Genomic DNA, 22,922 nt, shown 5'->3' on the forward strand with positions numbered 1-22,922 from the left:
CTGGGTTCTAACTTAGTGCCACAGTGGATAGAAAGAGGAATCATGTTCTCAACTTAAATTATAATGCAGAAATAAATCACAAACATAAGAAATGATTCTTTTCCTCCATAGACCTTTTATATATTATTTAATACATTTTCCACAAGCAGAGTATTATACTACTTAAAGTTTTATTAAACAATTCTTGTGTCCATAAATATAAAATTGCTCTTTAGTTGAATCAATAAAACTAGGTACTAATGACTTTCAGATAGTTTTGTGAAGTCGGAGCTTGACATGATGCTAATCATGATTGCTCATGGGTTCCTCCGAAACCAAGGTGAGATTACACAAGCTAGTGATGCCCTTGAAAGCTGAGCATTGCTTTGTATCCACTTGCTTTTTGTTTTACTTGAGACTCTTCTCGAATTAATCAACTTTCTCATCAAAGCTATAGTTAAAGGATAAGTCCAAGTAACTCTGTCTTCTTTCCTCTGGCAGGGATCCAGTGGGGTAACATGTACCGCGCTCCAGAGCCAGGGGGCATGACGTTTGGCTGGGTGTGCTGGATGATTCTGTTTGATGCAATCCTTTATTTTTTGGGTGGATGGTACTTCAGCAACTTGGTCCCTGGTAAGAAGTCTTCAGTTTCTTAAGACAACAAAATAAACTGGAACCCATCAGCAGCTCTCAACGGGCTGTGGGTCTGTAGACCATACAGCACAACACTGTTTTCTAAGAACAAGTGTATGAAAGATATGGGCATGAGGAGGGTCATGGGGTCATGTCAAAAGAGTCTGGGGCCTCTGGAGGAGGGTTGGAGAGTAAGTGATGGCATTGGGGAGAGTATGTGGCAAGAACTCATCTGGGGCAGTCAAGTAGGATGTAGATTTGTAGATTCATGAGGATGCTAGATGGGGAAGTAGATGTTAAAATAGTGTGCTAGAAGGGGGTGCGCTTAGGAGTCATTTCCTGATCCAAGCTTTTTTTTTTTTCTTTTTAATGTAGCAGACACAATGTGGAGACAGGCAGGTGACACCCACTATTGGGAGTGAGGGCTAAGACAGGGGTAATTAATTTCTCTGGTGATTCAGCAGGAACAGAGACATGCAGTTACCATTTTGGTTCAGGCTAAAACCCAGAAAAATTACAGTGTAATTTTGAAAAACATTTTTTTTTTAGAACTGACATATCGATGACATTATACTTGATTGTTGAATTTGCTTCTGACCCTGGCTCCATATTTTCCAGAAAATTGACCTCTAACTTTTAAAATTATAAATTATGAATAGAGATTCCAAACATGCAAATGAAAACAGAGGGATGGGTGGAAAAATAAATCACATTTTCACTTGTGAAACCCCATTTAAGAGTTGAGAAACTCATGGAATTCTTGAAGACTAGCATACATAAACGTCATAGGTCATTGAAAAGACATTTTCATAGGTGTGAAAATGGGGCCCCAATAATAGACAGGCAGTATAAACTCACCGGGTAATTTATTTTGGAGAAACTAGGATTGCATGAAATTAGAAAGTAATAAAATGAACCTAGAAGGCCAAAATTGGCAAGAAGCTGGATAAGGAGCAGTCAGATAGTGATGCGGCCTACGAATATAATAAAGATCCTTGTGATAGAGGGTCATGTTCCTTTACAGAGTGGGAATGCAGTTATAAGCCTAGAGAAAGGAGCAGAGGGGCTGGAGAGATGGCTCTGTGGTTAAGAGTACTTGCTGCTCCCACAGAAGACGCGAGTTGGTGACCTGACACCCTCCTCTGGCTTCTGTGGTCACTTGCATTCATGTACACATATTCACACAGACACATGCACACACACACACGTCAAAATAAATCTTAAAATATACAAATTATTTTTGTAAAGGAAAGAAAAAAGCCAAGCTAAGTAATACCAACATTCAGGAGGCAGAGGCAATGCATCAGGGTTCAAGGTCAGCCTGAGTTACATACATCCTCTTTTTTATTATTATTAAAACAAAACAAAACAGCACAAAACAGAACAAAACAAAATACCAACCAACCAAACAAAAAAGAGTACCTGGGACAGAAGGAGGAATCAACAAAAATAAAGATGAAAAGGTGAATGGGTCTGTTGGTGCAGGACCCTGATCCTTCGAGGAGCCAATATTAACTGAAACCAAAGGCAATCAAAAAGAGACCACAGAAGTCAAGCTGGATGTAGCCAGCAAGTGATCATCACACAACATACACAATTCTGAAGAAGAAACTTGTATTTGGATAGAGAATGGCTGATGTCTTGAACTCCAAGGGGAAAGAAAAGAGTCTTACAATCACAAAGACCAGTGATATCAGGCTACCTACTCTCCACAGTGCTGACCTGAAATGACAGTGTTCAAGGACCAAGAATGTTCTGACTTATTTCCCTCTGTCAAAACAAGATGTATGAGAATCTTGATGTCTTCATTAAGGGTTTTATTGCTGTGATAAGAATACAACCGAGAGCAATTTGGGGAGGAAAGCATTTGTTTCAGCTTACACTTCCATGCTACAGTCTATCATTGAGGGACATCAAGGCAAGAACTCAAGCAGGGCAGGAACCTGGAGGCAGGAGCTGACACAGAGGTCAAGAGAGGAATGCTGCCTACTGGTCCTTTCTCACAGCTCATTCAGCACTCAAGCATTCAGCATTACCCATCAAGGTCAGAGCCTTCCCACATCAATCATAAATTAAGAAAATGCCACAGACACCTGCTTAGAGGCCAGTCTTAATGGATAAATTTCCTCAGTTGTGTCCCCTGTCCCTTTCTCAGATGTCTAGGTTTGAGTCAAGTTGACAAAACCTAATCAGAAAAAAAATGATCTCTTGTCAACTTGACTCATAAACATAAAACTCACTAAGCTATATAACTTATTAAGCTACTTTCCCTCCTTCCTTTCATCTCCAAGGTCTCATACTAATATCAATATCATAATATAAAACCTCCCAACTTTTAAAAGTCCCATAGTTCTTAAAATTTCAAATGCTTTAAAAGTTCAGTTTTTTTAATTGGGTATTTATTTCATTTACATTTCCAATGCTATCCCAAAAGTCCCCCACGTGCTCCCCCATCCACTCCCCCACCCACCCACTCCCACTTCTTGGTCCTGTCATTCCCCTGTACTGAGGCATATAAAGTTTGCATGACCAATGGGCCTCTCTTTCCACTGATGGCCGACGAGGCTATCTTCTGATTCATATGCAGCTAGAGACATGAGCTCGGGGGGGGGGGTACTGGTTAGTTCATATTGTTGTTCCACCTATAGGATTGCAGACCCTGGAAAACTCAAACATCCATGTCTGGCTAGCAATAACAGGTACAACTGTAGTAACCTCTAGATAATTGATTCTGTGTCCTGGCTGAGGGAATATTCCCAGATTTAAAATTCTCAGCAATACTGGCTGCTTCTTAATTTTTTTTTTATTGAAAATAGATTCTTGGTTGCCTTCTAGTCACTCCTCTTGAGGGACTAACTGAAGGTTGACCCTGACATACCAGAAAATAAACCTCTTGCTTTGCATCGATTTATGTCTTGGTGTCTCACTCGGGGGTGTCTAGAAGTAAGTACCACTGATGGAGGGTCAGGGTCTTATATTTGGGGGCTTTGTCCGGGATTCGAGGAGACCCCCGAGTGACTACCAACTAGATGGATCAGAAGGAAAAAAACCAAGCTCAGCAACAGGTGCCTACTTGTAAGTGCTTGTCTGTTGTCTCTTTTGCTTTCACTTTTAGCTCTAAAGCACAGTGTCTGTTGGAAAACCTCTGGTCTGTATGTGGTCAATTGCAGCAGGCAGATGTGGGAAGTCTGGAGGACACTCCAGGCACCCCTCTCCCTGGCACCGAGTCGGGAGGATTCCACTCCTTTTGAAAATGGCAAGACACAGTATTGGCAGGAACTGACTGAGCCTTGCTAAAACCTGGTTTCTTTGCCCCTGGCAGGGGCAAACTGTTTGTGTGTTGATTGTCTTTCTCTGTATTTGTTGGTGTTGGTTATCTTGGTTTGCGTTCTTGGATTTGGACTGACAACAATTTTGGACATGGGACAGACTGAATCTACCCCATTAAACATCCTAGTTAACCACTGGAGGGAAGCTAGGGAAAGAGGAAAAAACTTGTCAGTAGTAGTAAAGAAGGGCAAGGTAGTCACTCTCTGCTTCTCCAAATGGCCCACCTTCAGAGTAGGATGGCCACCCATAGGGACCTTCGACTTGCAGGTGATCAAAGCAGTACAGGAAAGAGGCCAGGATCCCTTGGGGCACCCAGATTAAGTGCCCTATATAGTTTCTTGGAAGAATTTAGTGGAGGACACCCCCCACCACCATGGATAAAAGCCTTTTTTTCCCCACGACCCACCTCACATGTTCTGGCTGTCAGGAAAAAGGAAACATGGGAGGAGGGATCCAGTCCTGAAAAGAAGTTGACCTTTTAAGACCCTTCAACAGTGGACCTACTGCTTTAACACCCTCCTCCTGCATATTCCCCTACCCTTGCTCCCATGGCCCCACCAGTGCCAACACTGATCCCGGGATCCTCAGTCCTTATGGGACCAGGGCCATTGTACCCCCTTTCCTGAAGTGAGGAGACCCCCCCCCCCAATTTCTCAATCCCACCTTGGAGACCTGAAATCTGATACCACAGATGTTCTCCTGCTGAGGGCATATGGGCCTCTAGATGATAAGGAAGTTAGGCAATGCAATATTGGCTCTTCTCTTCGGCAGACTTGTACAACTGGAAGCCACCCTCCCCCCCCCCCCCCCCGATTTCAGATAATCCCAAGGGTCTGATTAATCTCTTTGAGACTATTTTATTTACTCATCATCCCTCCTGGGATAATATCCGACAACTCATGAGAGTGCTTTTCATGACCAAAGAGTGACAGAGGATAATGCAGGAAGCCAGAAAAAATGTCCCCTCAGACATGGGGGCATCATCAATTGACCAGGCTGTTGTCATTATCAAGTTTCCTCTGATTAGACCTGACTGGGACTTTAATATGGCAGAAGGTAAGGGGCATCTGAAGATCTACTGCCAGGCTCTGTTGGCAGGTCTCAAGGGAGCTGTATGACCAAGGTACATGAGGTTAAGCAGGTATCAGACAAGTGGCCCACAGCCTTTCTAGAGCTACTCATAGAGGCATTCTGTCAGTATACACCCTATGATCACAGCAGTGAGGAGCACAGAGCTACCGTGACTATGACTTTTATAGACCAGGCTAGTAGAAATATCAGGAAAAGGCTTCAGAGGCTAGAGTGACTACAGGATAAGTTGTTGAGGATTTAGTGTAGGTTGCTGAGAATGTCTACTGTAACAAGGAGACAGAGGAGGAAAAGAAGCAAAGTAAGAAAGGAAGAGGATGAAAAGGGGATGAAAAAAAGAAAAGCAACAGGAAAGGAATTTACAGAGAATCTTGGCTATAGTAGTTAGGGAAAACAGAGAAGAGAGACTCCAACCCCTTGAAAAGGACCAGTGGGCATATTGCAAGGAGAGGGCCCACTGGGCCCAAGAATGCCCCAACAAACAGAAGCTTGGGGCAGGAAATCCCAGGTCTTAGGAAAAGTACTCCAAAATGGTGAAGGTATTAGTCCTGTGTGAAGATAGTGTTTAGGGGAGATGGGGTTTGAACTTTTTCCCTGATTCCAGGGTAACTCTGAAAGTGGAGGGGAAAACCACTCAATTCTTGGTAGACACGGAGGCTCAACACTCAGTCCTTCTCCAAGCCAATGGCTCTATTTTCAAGAAAAAGATCTTGGGTCCAAGGAGCCACTGGCACCAAAATGTGTTCCTGGATTACCCAAAGAACACTGGAGCTAGGGATGGGCCGGGTATCCCATTAATTTATGGTCATCCCAGGCTGTCCCTACCCTTTATTGAGGCAAGACTTATTCTCTAAGATGGGGGGTCAGAAATATTTCCTTCCTGACAGGCCGCAACAAACTTGCCCAATAGGAAAACCAATAGGTGGAGGGAAGACCTCTTCAACTGATCTTGCCGAGAGCCTAGGCTACCTGGTTTACAGATGGGAGCAGTTTTCCCCATGAAAGTCAGAGATGAGCAGGTGTGGTGTACAGCACAAATGTCATCTGGGCTGAACCTCTACCCACTCCCCCCCCCAACTCTACCATGTTAGCTCAGAAAGCAGAGCTAGTTGCCCTCACCAAAGCCTTGAAATTGGGGTTGGCAAGAGGATAACCTTTGCCACATCCACATCCATGGGGCTATATACCATGAGAGAGGATTGCTCACATCAAAGGGAAAAGAAATTAAAAAAAAAAAAAAAAACAAGCAGGAAATCTTGGATTTCTTGGGTTCTGGGATGAAGCAAGCAACTATGAATATTATTCACTGCTCAGGCCCTCAGAAGGAAGAGACTGAGTGGCCGGAGGCAATAATTAGGCAGATCAAGTGGCTTGAGAAGTGGCTATGCAGAAGCCTATCCTGGTTATGGGCCTGCAAGAGACACCTGCTGGGGAATAGAACTGGACTAAGGGATGGCCTCACTTAAAATATACAGAAGAAGAAAGGACTCAGATTGCTAGCCACCCTACCAACTATTACCTAGAGAAGGAAGGGCACACACAAGAAAGAAAAACTGTACTCCCCAAAAGACTTACTAGGCTAAATGTACAGATGGATTCATTTAGGGGATACAAATCTTGTCCAAGCAGTTAAGGGATCTAAAATATATAAAATAGACCTCAGGTTTTGGGCCAGAGAGATAGTAGAACAGTGTAAGGTATGCCAGCAAGTGAATGCTTATGCAGTCAAGAGTAAACAGGGCAAAAGACCTAGGGGGGAACAGGCTGGCATATTACAGAAGTGAAGCCAGGAAAATATGGTTGCAAACACCTTCTAGTGTTTGAGGATACTTTCTATTAATGGGTGAGGCTTTCTCCACCAAGCAGGAAACAGCTACCATGGTAGCCAAGAAGATATTAAAGGAAAATTTCCCAAGGTTTGGAGTGCTCAAGGTAATTGGATCAGACAACAGTCCTGCATTTATTTCTCTCTAAGGTACCCCAGAGTTACACACGAGTACCAAGTTGGAGATTGGGTATATGTTAAGAGGCACTATGCTGAAAACTTGGAAGTAAAGTGGAAAGGACCCTTCCTGGTGTTATTGACCACTCCAACTTCCATTAAAGTAGATGGAGTAAACTGCCTAGGTTCATGTAACTCACATCAGACTAGCACCTGCGCCTAATGCCAACTGGATAGCAGCCAGACACCTGGGCAACCCCCTCAAGCTCAAGATCACCCACCCTTCTGCAAGGCCAGAGAAACCATCAGAGATAGCCCTGATGTATCTTCCCTTTGGCGCTGAGCCTCAGCAACCCCCACAGCCCTACCAAAGTGACTCTGTATTTATGGCAAGTATTTTCAGCCCTGAGGGATATAGCTCGTCCACTACTGAGGAACACCTGCCTTATACCTGGTGTCTGGACCTTGTCTTTGATCTCTGTAAGTTAGCAGCAGGCTTGACTCCTGGGATATCTCCACCCTAGGGACATAGGGGGAGGGATTACCTGGATGTGGGGGACAAGGGACTTGTGAATCTAATCCATGTCCCAGAAGTAGTCTTAGAGGGTGGGGTTTAGGGTACAGACATCAAAAGTTGAGGAGTGTTCTGGGAGAAACCTCCATATATATGTTTCCCAAGATGGGAGAGGAAGCACATACTGGAGACCATTCCACGGGTAGTTAAAGATTCAATGCCTAAGATGAGGGAAGGGCTGGCCAAGTGGAAGAGAGAAGGGACTATGCTGAAAACTTGGAAGTAAAGTGGAAAGGGCCATTCCTGGCGTTATTGACCACTCCAACTTCCATTAAAGTAGATGGAGTAACTGCCTAGGTTCATGTAACTCACATCAGACTAGCACCTGCGCCAGAACAGAGTCAGGGCGGATTAGAATCTTGGTTTTACTCCTCCCCTTGGTTATCCACCCTCATATCCACCTTGTTAGGGACCCTAATTGTTCTCCTGATATTGTTGACCTTTGGACACTGCATATTGAACAAGTTTATAGCTTTCATAAAAGAGAGAATAGGAACAGTGCAGCTGATGATCCTACGCCAATAATATGAGACCCTGAGGACAGGACCTGAAGAATATGAATTAGTTACCCAAGATCCCTGAGCATAGCTCCAGGATTGGAACTTGTACAAGAAAAAGGGGGGAGTGAGGGACCCTAAGGGCTTTTTCTAGTCCCACACTCTTCTTACAGCTCCCCCCTCCCTCCTGGGGTCAAGGATAGACCAAGTTCCATTCTCCATCCACAGGACCATTTTTGAGTAAAAAATTCTCAGAATGTACTGACTGATAGTTAACTGACCCTCTGGAAAGTCTCAGGTAGAGTTCAAATGTATGTCATGCTTGCTAGCAAATAGATTTAAGGGTCAATATGCTTAGCCAATAAACTTGAACTGTAACCTTGCTGATGTAACCTGTGCCCCTAAAAAGGTATAAAAACTGTTGTAATAGCCATTTGAGGGTCGCTTTCTAGTCATTCCCCTTGAGGGACTAATTGAAGGTCCACCCCAAGGTGCTAGAAAATAAAACTTTTGAAAAAAAGGGGAAAAAATAGATTATTTTCTCTATCTATCATCTATCTATCTATCTATCTATCTATCTATCTATCTATCTATCTATCTATCTATCTATCATCTATCTATCTATCTATCTATCTATCTATCTATNTCTATCTATCTATCTATCTATCTATCTATCTATCTATCATCTATCTATCTATCTATCTATCTATCTATCTATCTATCTATCTATCCATCCATCCTTATTATAGTTTCTCCTCCCTCTACTTCTCCCAGTTTCTTCCCCCGACCCTCCCCTCCAGATCCATTTCCTTTCTGTCTATCATTATAAAATAACAGGCTTCTAAGAGATAACCACCAAATATGACAAAGTAAAATATAATAAGATGAAGCAAAAATATCATATCAAAGTTGGACAGAGCAACCCAACAGGAGCAAAAGAGTTTAAGAGCAGGCACAAGCATCAGAGCCCCACTTGTTTTCAGTCAGGAGCCTCATATTCAATCCTAAGTTAGAAGATATAATACATACACACAGGACCTGTTGCAGAACCGCATAGACCTGTGCTTGCCTTTTCACTTTCAGTGAGTTTGCATGTTCCTTATTTAGCTGATTCAAAAAGCCTTGTTCTCCCAGTTTTCTCCATACTCCATGACTATTAAATCGCCATAGGATTTCCTGAGCTCTTGGTATTGGAATTTGATGAAGATTTTCAATTAAGACTCTCTCTCCATGTAACCTCTGGCTGTGGGTTTCTATGTCTGTTTCCATCTGCTGCCAGAGGAAACCTCTATGATGAAGACTGGATAAGACACTGATGTATGAGTGTAGTCAAATAGTGTTAGGAGTCACTTTATTGATACTTTTTTTTTTTTTTTAAACCAGCACTATATGATTTTTACCCTAGGTCTCTGGGATATCTAGTGTCTTGATTTTGGTAGGCATGTCTGGTATAGGTTCCTTCTTGTGGAGTTGACCTTAGGTCAAAGCAGACACTGATTGGCTACCCTCTCAAGTTCTGTACTACCATTGCTTTAGTATACTGTTTTCTCTTTTGGTGGCCTATAGAGTATCTTCCTAGACCAAAGACAATAAAACTGAGGGGTAAAGTCTTCATATAGGCACAAGCTCCCCTTCTTCATGTTCAATGAATTGTGTGAGTGTTGTCCTTGGCAAAGGGGCTCTGATTTCAGTTTGCAGACATCAGTTTTGTGACTTAGCCATAGCCAGGTTGTTTGGGGCTTTCCATGGAACCCCATTGGGCAACAACTCAATTGAATGCAACACTGTCCCACCACTGGAAGGCCCACCTGGGAAAAAGATATGACCAGATGAGACTGCATATCCCCCATTACTAGGAATCCTCCTTAGGATCACCTTCATAGATTCTAGGCAATTTCACCTGCATCAGGTTTCCATATACCTCCCCCGCAGAGACCCCCAGTTCCAGCAGCCTCTGCATCTGTGCTGACACACTCTTCCTCTGCCTCATCTCTTCCCTTAACTGATCCTTCATTCCCCAACTATACCCTTTCCTAGTATGCCTGTATAATCTATGCTGTTTATCCCTCCTAGAAAGATCCAGGCATCTCCACCTAACTTTTTACCTAATCTCTCTGGATCTATGGATGGTAGCCTAGTTATCACTTACTTAATGGCTAATATACACTTATAAGTGAGTACACACCATATTTATCTTTCTGAGTTCAGGTTACTTCACGTGGGATGATTTTTTTTTCTAGTTCTATCCATTTGCCTACAATTTTAATGGTGCCACTTTTTTTTAAAACATTATGTAAATGTACCAATTTTTAAAAATCTATTCTTCTCTGTTGAAGGACATCTAGTTTGTTTTCAGTTTCTGACTATTTTGAATACAGCCACAATGAACATGGTTGAGCAAATGTCCTTGTGGTATGGTGAAACTTCCTTTGGGTATATGCCTATGAATGATGTAGCTGGGCCTTGACATTGATGGATTCGAACTTTGGGAGGAACCATCATGTTGATACCCATAGTGTCTGCACAAGTTTGCACTCCTACCAGCAGCTGAGGAGTGTTCCCCTTACTCCATATCCTCACCAGCATGAGCTGTCACTTGTGGTTTTGATTGTAGCCAATCTGATGGGTATAAAATGGAATCTTAATCTAGTTTTGATTTGCATTTCTCTGATGGCTAACGATGTTGAACATTTCTTTAAGTGTTTCTCAGCCATTTGAGTTTCTTCTATTGAGAATTCTCAGTTTAAGTCTCTATCCTATTTTTAAATTGGATTACTCATTTGTTTGGTATTTTGTTTCTTGAGTTCTTTATATATTTTGGATATTAATCTGCAGTAGGATGTGGATTGGTAAAAAAATCTTTTCCCACTCTGTAGGCTGCTGCTTTGTCCAAATGATTTTTTTTTTTTTTTTTTGCTTTACAGAAGCTTTTCAGTTTCATGAGTTCCCACTTATTAATTGCTGTTCTTAAATGCCTCTGCTATTGGTATTGTGTTGAGAAATTCTTCTCCTGGGTCAATGCATTCAAGAATATTCTTCACTTTCTCTTCTATCAGGTTCAGTATATCTGGTTTATATTAAGGTATATAATCTACTTGGACATGGGTTTTGTGCAGGTTGTAAGTATGTATCTATTTGTATTTTTTCTATATACAGCTATCCAGTTTGACCAGCATCATTTGTTGAAGATGCTTTCTTTTTTCCTTTGTATATTTCTGGCTTCTGAATGAAATATCATGTGTCTATAGGTGTGTGTTTATGCCTGAGTCATCAATTCAGTTCCACTGATCAATACATCTGTTTTAATTCCAATACCACGAGGTTTTTATTACTCTAGCTTTGTTGTACAACTTGAAATTAGGGATGACAATAACTCTAGAAGTTCTTTTATTGTTCAGAACTCTTTTAGATACCTGGGGGTTTTGTTTTTCCATATGAAATTGAGAATTGTCCTATCAAGGTCAGTATATAATTGTGTTGGAATTTTGATGAAAATTTCATTGCATCTCTGAATTGTTTTTGGTAAGATGGCCATTTTTACTATGTCAGTCTCACTGATGTATGAGCATAGGAGATCGTTCCATCCTCTGATATCTTCTTTAACTACTTTCTTCAAAGACCTGAAGTTTTTAAGTTTTTATCATACAATTCTTTCATTTGCTTGGGGAGAGTTACTACAAGGTATTTTTATATTATTTGAGGTTCTTGTGAAAGGTCTTGTTTCCCTAATTTTTTTCTCAGTCCATTTGTCATTTGTATATAGGAGGGCTGCTGAGTATATGTGTGTGAGAGTGTGTATGTGTTAATTTTGTATCCAGCTAATTTGCTGAAAGTGCTTATCAATGGTAAGAGGTCCCTAGAGGATTTTTAGGGTCACTTATGTATATTATTATAATCATCTGTAAATAACAATATTTTGCCTTCTTCCTTTCCAATTTGTATCACTTTGATCTTCAGTTGTTGCATTGCTCTAGCTAAAATTTCAAATACTATATTGAATAGATATTGAGAGAGTGGATAGCCTTGTTTTATTCCTGATTTTAGTGAAATTGCTTTACTTTTCTCTCCACTTAATTTTATGTTGACTATAAGCTAGCTGTAAATTGCTTTCATTATGTTTAGGTATGTCTCTCCTATCTTTAAACTCTCCAGTTCTTTTATCATGAAGATGTTGAATTTTGTCAAAGGCCCTTTCTGAATCTAATGAGATGATTACATAGTTTTTTTCTTTGAGTTTGCTTATGTGGTAGATTATATTTACTGATCGTCATATATTGAGCCACCCTTGTATGTATGGATTGAAGTCTATTTGATCATGTTAAATGATCTTTACCATACATTCTTGGATTTAGTTTGCAAGTACTGTATTAAGTATTTTTGCATCTATATTCATAAAGTAACTTGCTCTTTAGTTCTCTTTTAAAAGTCTGTATGTAATTTAGGTATCAGGGTAACTATGGCAAAAATGAGTAGGGAAGTTTTCCTTTTTTTTCTGTTTTATGGAATAGTTTGAGGCATATTCGTGTTAGATCTTCTTTGAAAGTCTTGTAGAAATCTGAGCTAAGACCATCTGGCCCTAGGTGGTTTGTTTGTTTTGAGATTTTAATGACTGCTTTTATTTTGTGAGGTATTATAGGTTTATTTAAAATGTTTATCTGATCTTGATTTAACTTACTGTTATCTGTACAGTTAAGTTAAAGATAACTTACAGTTATCTGATCTTGATTTAACTTACAGTAACTTACAGTAGTACTTAAGTACCTAGAAAATATCCATTTATTTTAGATTTCCCAAAATCTTTTATATTTTATGTAGTATAGTTTTTTTTTTAAATATGTTCTTATGATTCTCTGGATTTCCTCAGTATCTGTTGTTATATTCCCCCTTTTGTTTCTGGTTTTGATATTGTGAATATTCTTTCTCTGCCTTTTAGTTAGTTTGGATAAGAGTTTGTTTATACTATTGATTTTCTCAAAGAACCAACTCTTTGCTTAATTGATTCTTTGCATTGTTCTCTTTGTTTCTCCTTTACTGAATTCAGCCCTCAGTTTGTGTAAAAGGTACCCAAGTCCAGGTTTGACATCCAGGGGGTAAACCAAGGCAGGCAGGGGATTATGGTGTTGGCATTGGGGTCAGTGCTCATGGCAGCCGACAGAGTCAGCATTATAAAGCTTTCAGGAGTCGCTGTTGAGAGCAACTGATGAGGGCTGCTGCAGCAGCCGGAGATTAGAGAAATCATTCAGCAGACTTTTCTCTGAGAGAACAAAGCTTGATTCATTGGGACTGGTACTCCCTGTATCCATTGAGAAACTCAAAACTATTTTAGCTCTTAGGGACTGACAAGAATGAAAAGGTAAGAAAGAAAATTCACACACACACACACTGAATGGATAAAACAAACCAGGCTCCAATAACCTCACACATACAAATACATACATATAGACAGACAGACAACAGACATATAGACCTTCACACATTGAATGTATATACACGTATACACATACCTTGTAGATATAGCAGGCTCCAACACACATTTCATCTTTTTCTTCCACATCTTATATATCCTAACAAAATCTTTCAAGTAGTGTAAGATTACAATATGATTACATTCTATTTTTCTTCTTGTGAATGTCTATGAAAAAAAAAGTATGTTTACCAATACCTTTACATGAAAAATCATTATATAGTACAGGTAAAGAAAACAAATTATTCTTAAGAATCTACATATATACATACTAAGGAACGTGTTATAGATTAGTGGCTACAAAGAAAGGATCAAATATTTTATTATATATAAGAATCTTAAAAATATCACAAATCTAAATTTTTACGTAAAAGCAATTGGTCATATCTACTTTAAATCCTCAGAATGCATATCTACTCATCAACAAATTGTATTAAATCATATCAGAAGGTTGAGGTACAAGAACTTACTCATTACCAGTCCAGCCCCAGTGAGAGTCATGTCAGCCAGTGCTGCCAATGTTCTTGTTTCCTCACCTCAAAAAGTTTCTAGCTGAGCTATTAAGAGTGTACCTTTCTGCACTTCAAATTGTTCTCTGAGCTTTTCTACATCAGAGCCACTAGCAAAAACATCTTAACCTAGCTTCACTAACAATCTACTTTTCTAAATGTCTCTAAGGATGGTGGTCATTGCTTCTAAGTCTACATTTCTAAGTTCTTTCCTAGGGTGTTGGTTGAATCATTATTCTGCTTCAGCAGCAATGCCTAGAAAAGATCAAACACTATTATTATGAGCGCCAGAGATACTGCTCAGGAAGGGGTTAGAAGCCCACTTAGAGTTTTCACACAATTCTTAAATTAAGAAGGATGTGAAGGCAGCAAGCATAGTAAAACTCTGTAACAGCATGAAGTCCTCAGGAAATAGTCCTCTGGGCCATGGCTGGCCGAGGCACATTCATCTTAGCTGAGCTGACTGGTGAGCCACATTCCATGAGTTTTAAAGCCATTTGCTGTTCCTCCTTGGCAAGCTAGATTATTTCTTGCCATCTACTCCCGTTTTGGGCATGCTTTTTGTATTCTTTTTGTTCTGGAGCTTTCAGGTTGCTGGTAAATTTCTGGTATGAGATCTCTTCATTTTTTTTTTTTTTTAAATGTAGGTACTTAGTGTTATGGACATTCTTTGGACAGCTTTCATTGTGTTCCATACAATTTGGTATGCTATGTATTCATTTTCAGTGAATTCTAGAAAGTGTTTAATTTCATTTCTGTACTTACCCAACTTTCATTACAAAAATGCTCAATTTCTATAGATTTGTAAACTTTCTGCTGTTGTTGATATCCACCTTCAAATTCCTGGTGGCCTGGCAGGACACAAGGGGTTATTTCAATTTTCTTGAATATGTTCAGAATAGTCTTGTGCCAAAGTATATGGTCAATTTTGGAGAAAGTTCCAACATGTGTAGAGAAGAAGGTATACTCTTTTTTGTTCAGGGAAAATGTTCTGTAACTATCCATTAGGTCCATTTAGATTATAACATCTGTTTGCTCTTGTATTTCTCTGTTTAGTTTTTGTCTGGAAGGCCTGTTTATTGATGAGAGTATTGAAGTCTCCCACTATCAGTGGTGAGGTTCAAATATGTGATTTAAACTATAGTATTGTTTCTTTTACAAATTTAGGGGTCGGGGCTGGTGAGATGGCTCAGTGGGTAAGAGCACCTGACTGCTCTTCCGAAGGTCCAGAGTTCAAATCCCAGCAACCACATGGTGGCTCACAACCATCCGTAACGAGATCTGGCGCCCTCTTCTAGAGTGTCCGAAGACAGCTGCAGTGTACTTACATATAATAAATAAATAAATCTTTAAAAAAAAAACAAATTTAGGGGTCCTTGTGTTTAGGGCATAGATGTTAAGAATTGAAATTTCATCTTGGTGGATTTTTCCTTTGATGAGTATGTAGTGTTCTTCCCCATCTCTTTTAATTAGTTTTGGTTTGAAATTGAAATGGATGCCCCATCTTACTTCTTTAGTTCATTTGCTTGGAATATCCTTTTTCCAACCATTTTCCCTGAGGTAATGTTTACTCTTGAAGTTCAGGTTTGTTTCTTGGATGCAGAAAAGGATCATTTTTGTTTTCACATCCATTCTGCTACTCTTTGTCTTTTTATTGGGGGAATGGAGACCACTGATATTGAGAGAGATTAGTGATCGGTGATTGCTGATTCCTGTTACTTTGGTGGTGTTGATGTTGGTGTGTGTGTGTATGTGTGTGTGTGTGTGTGTTGTGTCTGTTTTACCCTTCTTTTGATTTTGATGGTGTGAGATCATTTATTTTTTGTGTTTTCATGGTTATAGATAATACTCTTAGGTTGGAGTTTTCCTTCCAGCATCTTCTGTAGGGTTGGATTTATAAATAGACATTGTTTACATTTGACTTTATCAAGCAAAATATTGTTTCATTCTTCTATGGTAATAGAAGGTTTTGCTGGCTATAGTGATCTGGGATGACATCTGTGATCTCTTAGAATCTGCAGCACATCTGTCCAGGCCCTTTTGAATATTAGAGGGAAAGAATTTTGATCACTATGTGATGAGGCAACTTTTTCTATAGTCTAATTTATTTGGTGTTTTGTGTGCTTCTTGTACCGTTATAGGATCTTCTACTTTAGGTTATGACAATGTTCTTCTATGATTTTATTGAAAATATTTTCTGGCTCTCTTCTTCCTCTATATTATTCTTAGGTTTAGTCTTTTTTATAGTGTCTCAGATTTCCTGGATGTTTTATGTCTGGAGGTTTTTATATTTAACATTTTTCTTTGACCCATGTATCCATTTCTTCTATAGTAGCTTAAACACATGTGATTCTCTATTCCATCTCTTGTATTCTGTTGGTGAAGCTTTCATCTGGATTTCCTGTTTGGATGTCTAAAACATTTCTAAAATTTCCTTGTTCATGATTTCTCTATTGATTCTGTTTCTATTTTCAGGTCTAGAACAGTTTTATTAATTTCCTTCAACTCTTTGCTTGTGTTGTTTTTCCTTAATTTCTTTAAGGTGATTATTAATTTCCTCCATTTTTTGTTTGTGTTTTCCTGGATTTCTTTAAGGGATTTATTCATTTTCTCTTTAAGGACCTCTATTATCTTCATATAATTGTTTTTAGTTTTCTTTTCCTTGTGCTTCAGTTATGTTTGAATATTCAGGGCCCTCTGTGGTAGGATAGATGGGCTCTAGTAGAAACATATTGTCCTGGCATCTGGATTTGGATGATTATAGATCTAGGTGCTGATTTCTGGCTTTGACTTAGTTGGGTGGGTGTTTTTTTTTCTTTGCTTTCTTTTGTTCTTTCCTCCCTGGATTCTAGGATAGTGTGATGGCCATGTGTTACCTCTTTTCCTGGCTGGTTCAAAGGGAATGCCTGGTGTGGTTAGATCCTAAGAATACTGGAATGAGTTAGGGAAGAAAGGTTAGAGGAGACAGTGTTTGTAATCCCTTGGGTATGGGGTCAAAGAGTAAAGGGAGACAACAGCAGATTTCCTGCTACATAGCTTGGATCTTCGGAGAAGTGGGAGAGGTATGGGTCTACCTTTATCTTACTTGGTGCCCTCGGAAGAGTGGCCTTTGGGGTTGAGGTCTGAGGAAAAGCAGCAAGTCAGGAGAGAAAGCTTAGAAGGGGGAGGATATATGGGATCCACAGGAGATGGTAGCAGGAGGTGGGGATAAGCTGCCATAGAAGATCTGTGATCTGCCGCAGAGCTGGGAATGAGACTGGGTGAACTGGATCTTCAGGAACAGAGAGAGAAGGAAAGGTCTGGTTGCAGAATACCTAGTTTTCTGGCAGGTATGGTCTGTGAATTTCCAGGATGTGTATGCTGGAGCTGGGGCTGGGAAAAAGCAAGGAGTTAGGGGAGTGAGGGAGGTCAGAAGGAGAACACCTGTGGGATCCACAGGAACTGAAAGCTGGGGGTGGGGAAAGGCTGCCAAGAGTTCTGCTGCAGAGCTGGGGATGAGAATGGGGAATTAGATTTGGGAGAACAGAGGAAGAAGGGAAGGTCTGAGGGCAGTCTACCTGGTTTTCTGGCAGGTATAACCTATGGGTTAACAGGGGGTGCCTTCTGGATTTGGAGGCTGGGATACAGCAACAAGTGAGGGAAGGGAGGCTAGGAGGTATGGTTTGTGGGAACAACAGGAGATGTGGGCAGGGGAAAAGGAAGACTGGAACTGGTGTTCTGTTGTAGCACCAGGGACAAGGCTGGGGCACTGAATTTAGAAGGGAGGAGGGATTGGGGAGGATCCTCAGTTAGCTTACATGTTTCCCTTTTCTGATTGGCTGGTGTGTTCCCAGAGGATGCCTGCTGGTGTTGGAGGCTGACAGAATGGTATAGGTTGGGAGAAGGAGGGTTGTGGGAGTAGATATTTGTGCTCCATTTGGGGTGGGATCAGAGAGCAAAGGCAGACTGTAACCTGTAATGGGTTTCCTGCCATAGGGCCAGAGATGAGACCAGGATATGGATCTCAGGTACACCAGCACAGATGTAGGTTCATCTTCATCCCACTTGGGAAAAGTGGTCCTTGGTTTAGCAGGGGGTTCCTGCTGGGGTTGGGGTCTGAGTCAAAGCAACAAGCTGGGAAAGAATGTTAGAAAGGGGAAGATCTATGGGGTCCACAGGAGATGGTAGCTGCGAGTGGGGGAACAGCTGTCAAAGGTGTTGCTGCAGAGCTGAGGATAAGTCTGGGAAGTTGGAACTTTGGGGACACGTAGAGGGATACTGGCCTCTTCTTAATCACAACTAATATCTAATCTCTATCTAATCAGCATCAAATTGTTGGCCCAGTAAGACAAAGTTTCACTTCAGTGGGGCTAGTCTCTTGCTAATCATAGCAGTTCTTCAGCCCAAGTTGGCCAGAACCACAGATTCTGAACAACAACAAAATCACATAAATGATCCTGATAGTCTTTGCTTCCCTCTGAGACTCCACAAGCCAGCTTTCCATTATCTGCACTGCACTCGACATTATCTTCTATGTTCCCACAGAAAAGCTTGCTGAGCTCTGAGCACTCAATTGCTTTTCCTGGCCAGAGTCCAAATGCTACCACAATCCTCCAAAAACCTCATGGTCAGATCTGACATAGCAATACCCTATACCCTGCTACAAATTTTTATCTTAGGGGGGGTTTTATTGCTGTGATGAAACACAATAACTGAAAGCAACCCAGAGAGGAAAGGGCTCACTTCAGTTTACAGTTCTATATCTTAGTCTATCACCTAGGGAGTCAGTCAGGGCAGGCACTCAAACAGGGCAGGTACCTGGAGGCAGAAGCTGAAGCAGAGACCTGAGAGGTGTGCTTACTGGCTTGTTACTCACGGCTTGCTCAGCCTGTTTCTTAGAGCATCTAGCATCACCTGCCTACAGGTATGATTGTCCACAATGAGCAAGGACCCAACCACATCAATCAGTAGCTAAGAAAATACACCACAGGTGTTCCTAGAGGTCAGCCTTAAGGGTGAATTTTCTCAATTGTGGTTCCCTCTTCTCAGGTGTCTATTGTGCCATGTTGACAAAAATCAAGCAGCATACTAGGGGTAATATTTACCTAGATTATAATGGCCTGGGGAATCTAACACTTAGGAGAGTATCCTCCTGACTCTCACTGAAATGGATCCCTTTCACCAAATTCTAGTGGAACAACATGTCCATGTAGAATCAAGTTGAATCATGCCACAGCGAGTAGTCAGCATCACCAGGCCTCTAGGTATTTCAAGGAAGTGACTTCCAAGCAGAACAAGGTTCAGAGAGATACAGACAGAGAGACAGAGAAAGACAGAGACACACAGAGAGAGGGATCATGCTGGCTGTGCCCCAGTTCCACATGCCTGGTAGTGTTTTGCTTTTCACATAGTGGAAAAAGAGCTGTTGCTGGTAGGAAAGATAGGCTTCGTTATAGTGTAAGAAGAGTAGTGTCCCCATATGCTGTGAACTCGTGACTGTAACAACCTACCCAGGAATTTGGGGTGCCCTGGAGCAATGTAGAGAAGGGTAGCTGGCTAAGAGCAGGTGAGAGGAGAAGGGCCAAGGTGCATACACAAGGATATCTTATAAGGATGTGAAACTCTCTTTGTTGCCCATGCTGGCAGAGGGACGACACCCTAGGCTCCACCTCTGTGTTCTCTGTGCTTTCACTGCAGGAGGGAATTGAGGACAGCAAGCACTGTCATACGTCTCTTGGGCTCAGCGCCAGCCCAGCAGCTCCCAGAGGCATGACGAAGTGTGTGTAGGATTAGGAAGCTCAATGTACAAAGAGAGGGATAAAACTACAAGAAAATGGAGACAGCATGGGGAAGATATAATCCTATTCTTAGTTTTAGTTCTGTGTGAGGATCAATTAAAGAAATGGTACAGCCAATGAGATGAGTGGTCACAGATATGCAAAGTTCAGGAGCCTTGCTATACAATAGCAGTGCACACAGAGCTGAGAGTGAAGAGATTCACTCTGCAAGCCTAAAGAGAAAGCCCCTCACTCTGACCCTGATGTGCTAATATACATCACATACAAATAAAAAATGTAGGTGAACATCATTTAGAGTTGAGTAAGTGAGAAAAGAGGCTGTATTATTGTGTTATTGTGTCATTATTATAAGAATGCTAATTTTCTGCAAATAAATGTACATATTTCTCTAATTTCTAATTCTGTGGCTTTTAGTAAGAGCATTATGCTAATATAATTAGTGAAATGTACATAAATCATTTAATTAAGTTCCCAAAGTAGGAATTTGTTTTTAATTGACAAAAATGTTTCTGAAGGATATCTAGAAAAACATATAAATTAATGACAAACATCGAAATTGTTAAATAATAATGGGAAATGGCAGAAGATGATAATCATGCAAAACATCTCTGTGCATTGACAAGGATTAAAATAGTGCAGTACTTATATAAATTACCTAGTTGATTGTTGAGGGGCCAGAGAGATGACTCAGTGGTGCTTGCGCACTTATAGAAGTTTTCAGCACCCGTATTGAGCAGCTCACAACCAGCTGGTACTCCAGCTCCTGATATCTGATGCCTTTTCTTGCCGTTGTATGCACACACACACACACACACACACACACACACACACACACACAAACTCGCACATACATAAACAGAAAGAGAGGGAGAGACAAACAGACACACACAATTATAAATAAAATGAACTCTTTTTAAAACTTAAGACAGAGCAGCTGGTGTACAGAGTGCAGTTCAGTAGTTGCGTGCTCATTAGTATGCTTGACACCCTGGGTTCTCTCCTTAGCATTATGGGAGGTGGGTAAAGACCAGAAGCCTGCATAACCCACCCACCTGTGTAGAGTTTGCTATGTTCAATTATTAAATTTACTATGGATAAAAATATTAAATTCCCACCCGTAAATGTACTAAGAATGAATAGTGTTGAAATAGGAAGGGAAATTGGCATATACCTCAGTTGCAGAGACCTTACCTAGTATGTAGTAAAACACTGCATTTGATTCCCAGAACTACAAGAAAAACAAACAACAAAAACAAAATAAAACAAAAAACAACAAATCACACCAGAAACAATGAAGTAATAGAAAATGCATTTTAGAATTTTAGAAACAAGATTTTAGAAGCAAGAAACACCTTTCTTACAAGGACATCAAACACATACATAACAAAAACATTAAAAAATCAACAGAGGCCACTGTATAAGGAATTAAATAAACATTTTAAACCATTCAAATAACTTATATGCAAACTTATAAGCTTATAAAAATTTCATAGCTATATAAAAATCAAATTTCTAAAGCTAGAAATTAAAAAGATAGATCTCAACAGAAATGCCATTAAATAGCCAACAAATAACTTGTTAGAAAACAAAAAATATTTGAATACTTTAAATCCCAGCAGTCAGGAGGCAGGGGAAGGAAGGTTTTCATAAGTTCAATCTGGTCTACATAGGCAATTTAAGGATAGCCAGGACTATGTAGAGAGACCCTGAATCAGTCAATCAATCAATCAATCAATCAATCAATGTAACTAGGAGGCACAACCTTACAACAAACTCCCTGAACAAGGTAAAGGTATAGGTATAGGTATAGGTATAGGTATAGGTATAGGTATAGGTATAGGTATAGGTATAGGTATAAAGTATGTAATAACTAGTGAAAAAGGAGGCCATGAATTTGAAGGAGAGTAGGGAGGAGTAAATGGGAAGATTTGGAAGGAGGAAGGGGAAGGAAGAAATGTTAGAATTTTCTATAATCTCAAAATAAATAAAAATTAAAAAACACCAAAATGAATCTTTAATTACAGAAAGCTTTTGGATATGAATGTACAGAATGTGGCCTTTTCCTCCTCTGGCAGGCCACATTCTATCACAAATGTGATAAAAATGATGATATTCAGTGTAGAGATATATAAGCTGAAAGCAGAGACACCGAGTAGGGAGGGAAGTATTGTGGACAGCATAGGAGTAAGAATAATAGAGAAATTTTATATCAGTTGCTCCAATGCATGAATTTTTCAAAACCTTCTATTTGGAGGCTGGATGTCTGATTTTTGTTCAGTTGATGCTTTTAAAGTAGTGACTTCCCCTCACTGTATATGGCCCCTTCCCAAGAAGCCCTGGGTTTGGCTAATTTGAGAAGTAAAAATCAGCATCCAAGTTCTCTTACCTCTCTGACTTGCCAAAGGAACCGTGTGGAATCTGGCCAAATGTGAATGTATGAGTCTGAATAAATACCACATTCAGTTTCTCCAGTTCCTGACTCCAGCAATCCAGTTTTGGCAAGGAAAAGCAGGAAAAATGATGCTTCTCAATTCTCTTCTTCCTCAGTTTGCTAAGCAGCAAGTGGTAAAGTAAGCCCACGAGGCAGTGAGCACCCCTTCCTTTTGAAGTCCTTTCCCACCCTCAGATGAGCCGTCATTCAGCTGAATCCCAACCAGGTTGAATTCATTCACACGTGGGACCAGGTGGCAGCAGAAGTCTGCCTTTATCTCTGCCTTCCTCTCATTTGATGTTTCCGTTGTATTTATTTGACTGACTTCTTGTCACTCCCTCAGTTGGTCTCCATGCCTGTCTTAGTCAGGGTTTCTATTCCTGCACAAACAGCATGACCAAGAAGCAAGTTGGGGAGGAAAGGGTTTATTCAGCTTACACTTCCATACTGCTGTTCATCACCAAAGGAAGTCAGGACTGGAGCTCAAGCAGGTCAGAAAGCAGGAGCTGATGGAGAGGCCATGGAGGGATGTCCTTTACTGGCTTACTTCCTCTGGCTTGCTCAGCCTGCTCTCTTATAGAACCCAAGACTACCAGCCTACCCATAAGGGGCCTTTCCCCCTTGATCACTAATTGAGAAAATGCCTTACAGTTGGATCTCATGGAGGCATTTCCTCAACTGAAGCTCCTTTCTCTGT

General features: G+C 40.6%; 1 protein-coding gene across 1 annotated transcript in view; it reads left to right on the forward strand.

The window, feature by feature from the left end:
- Abca13 (ATP binding cassette subfamily A member 13) overlaps positions 1-22,922 on the forward strand; it is a 471,059-nt gene that overhangs the window by 194,100 nt on the left and 254,037 nt on the right. The window contains exon 35 of the mRNA XM_021177120.1: positions 481-612. Within this exon, the coding sequence (XP_021032779.1) occupies positions 481-612 (132 nt within the window). The remainder of the gene's footprint in view (positions 1-480; positions 613-22,922) is intronic.

This window comes from Mus caroli, chromosome 11 (assembly GCF_900094665.2).
Source record: "Mus caroli chromosome 11, CAROLI_EIJ_v1.1, whole genome shotgun sequence".
NCBI classification, from domain to species: domain Eukaryota; kingdom Metazoa; phylum Chordata; class Mammalia; order Rodentia; family Muridae; genus Mus; species Mus caroli.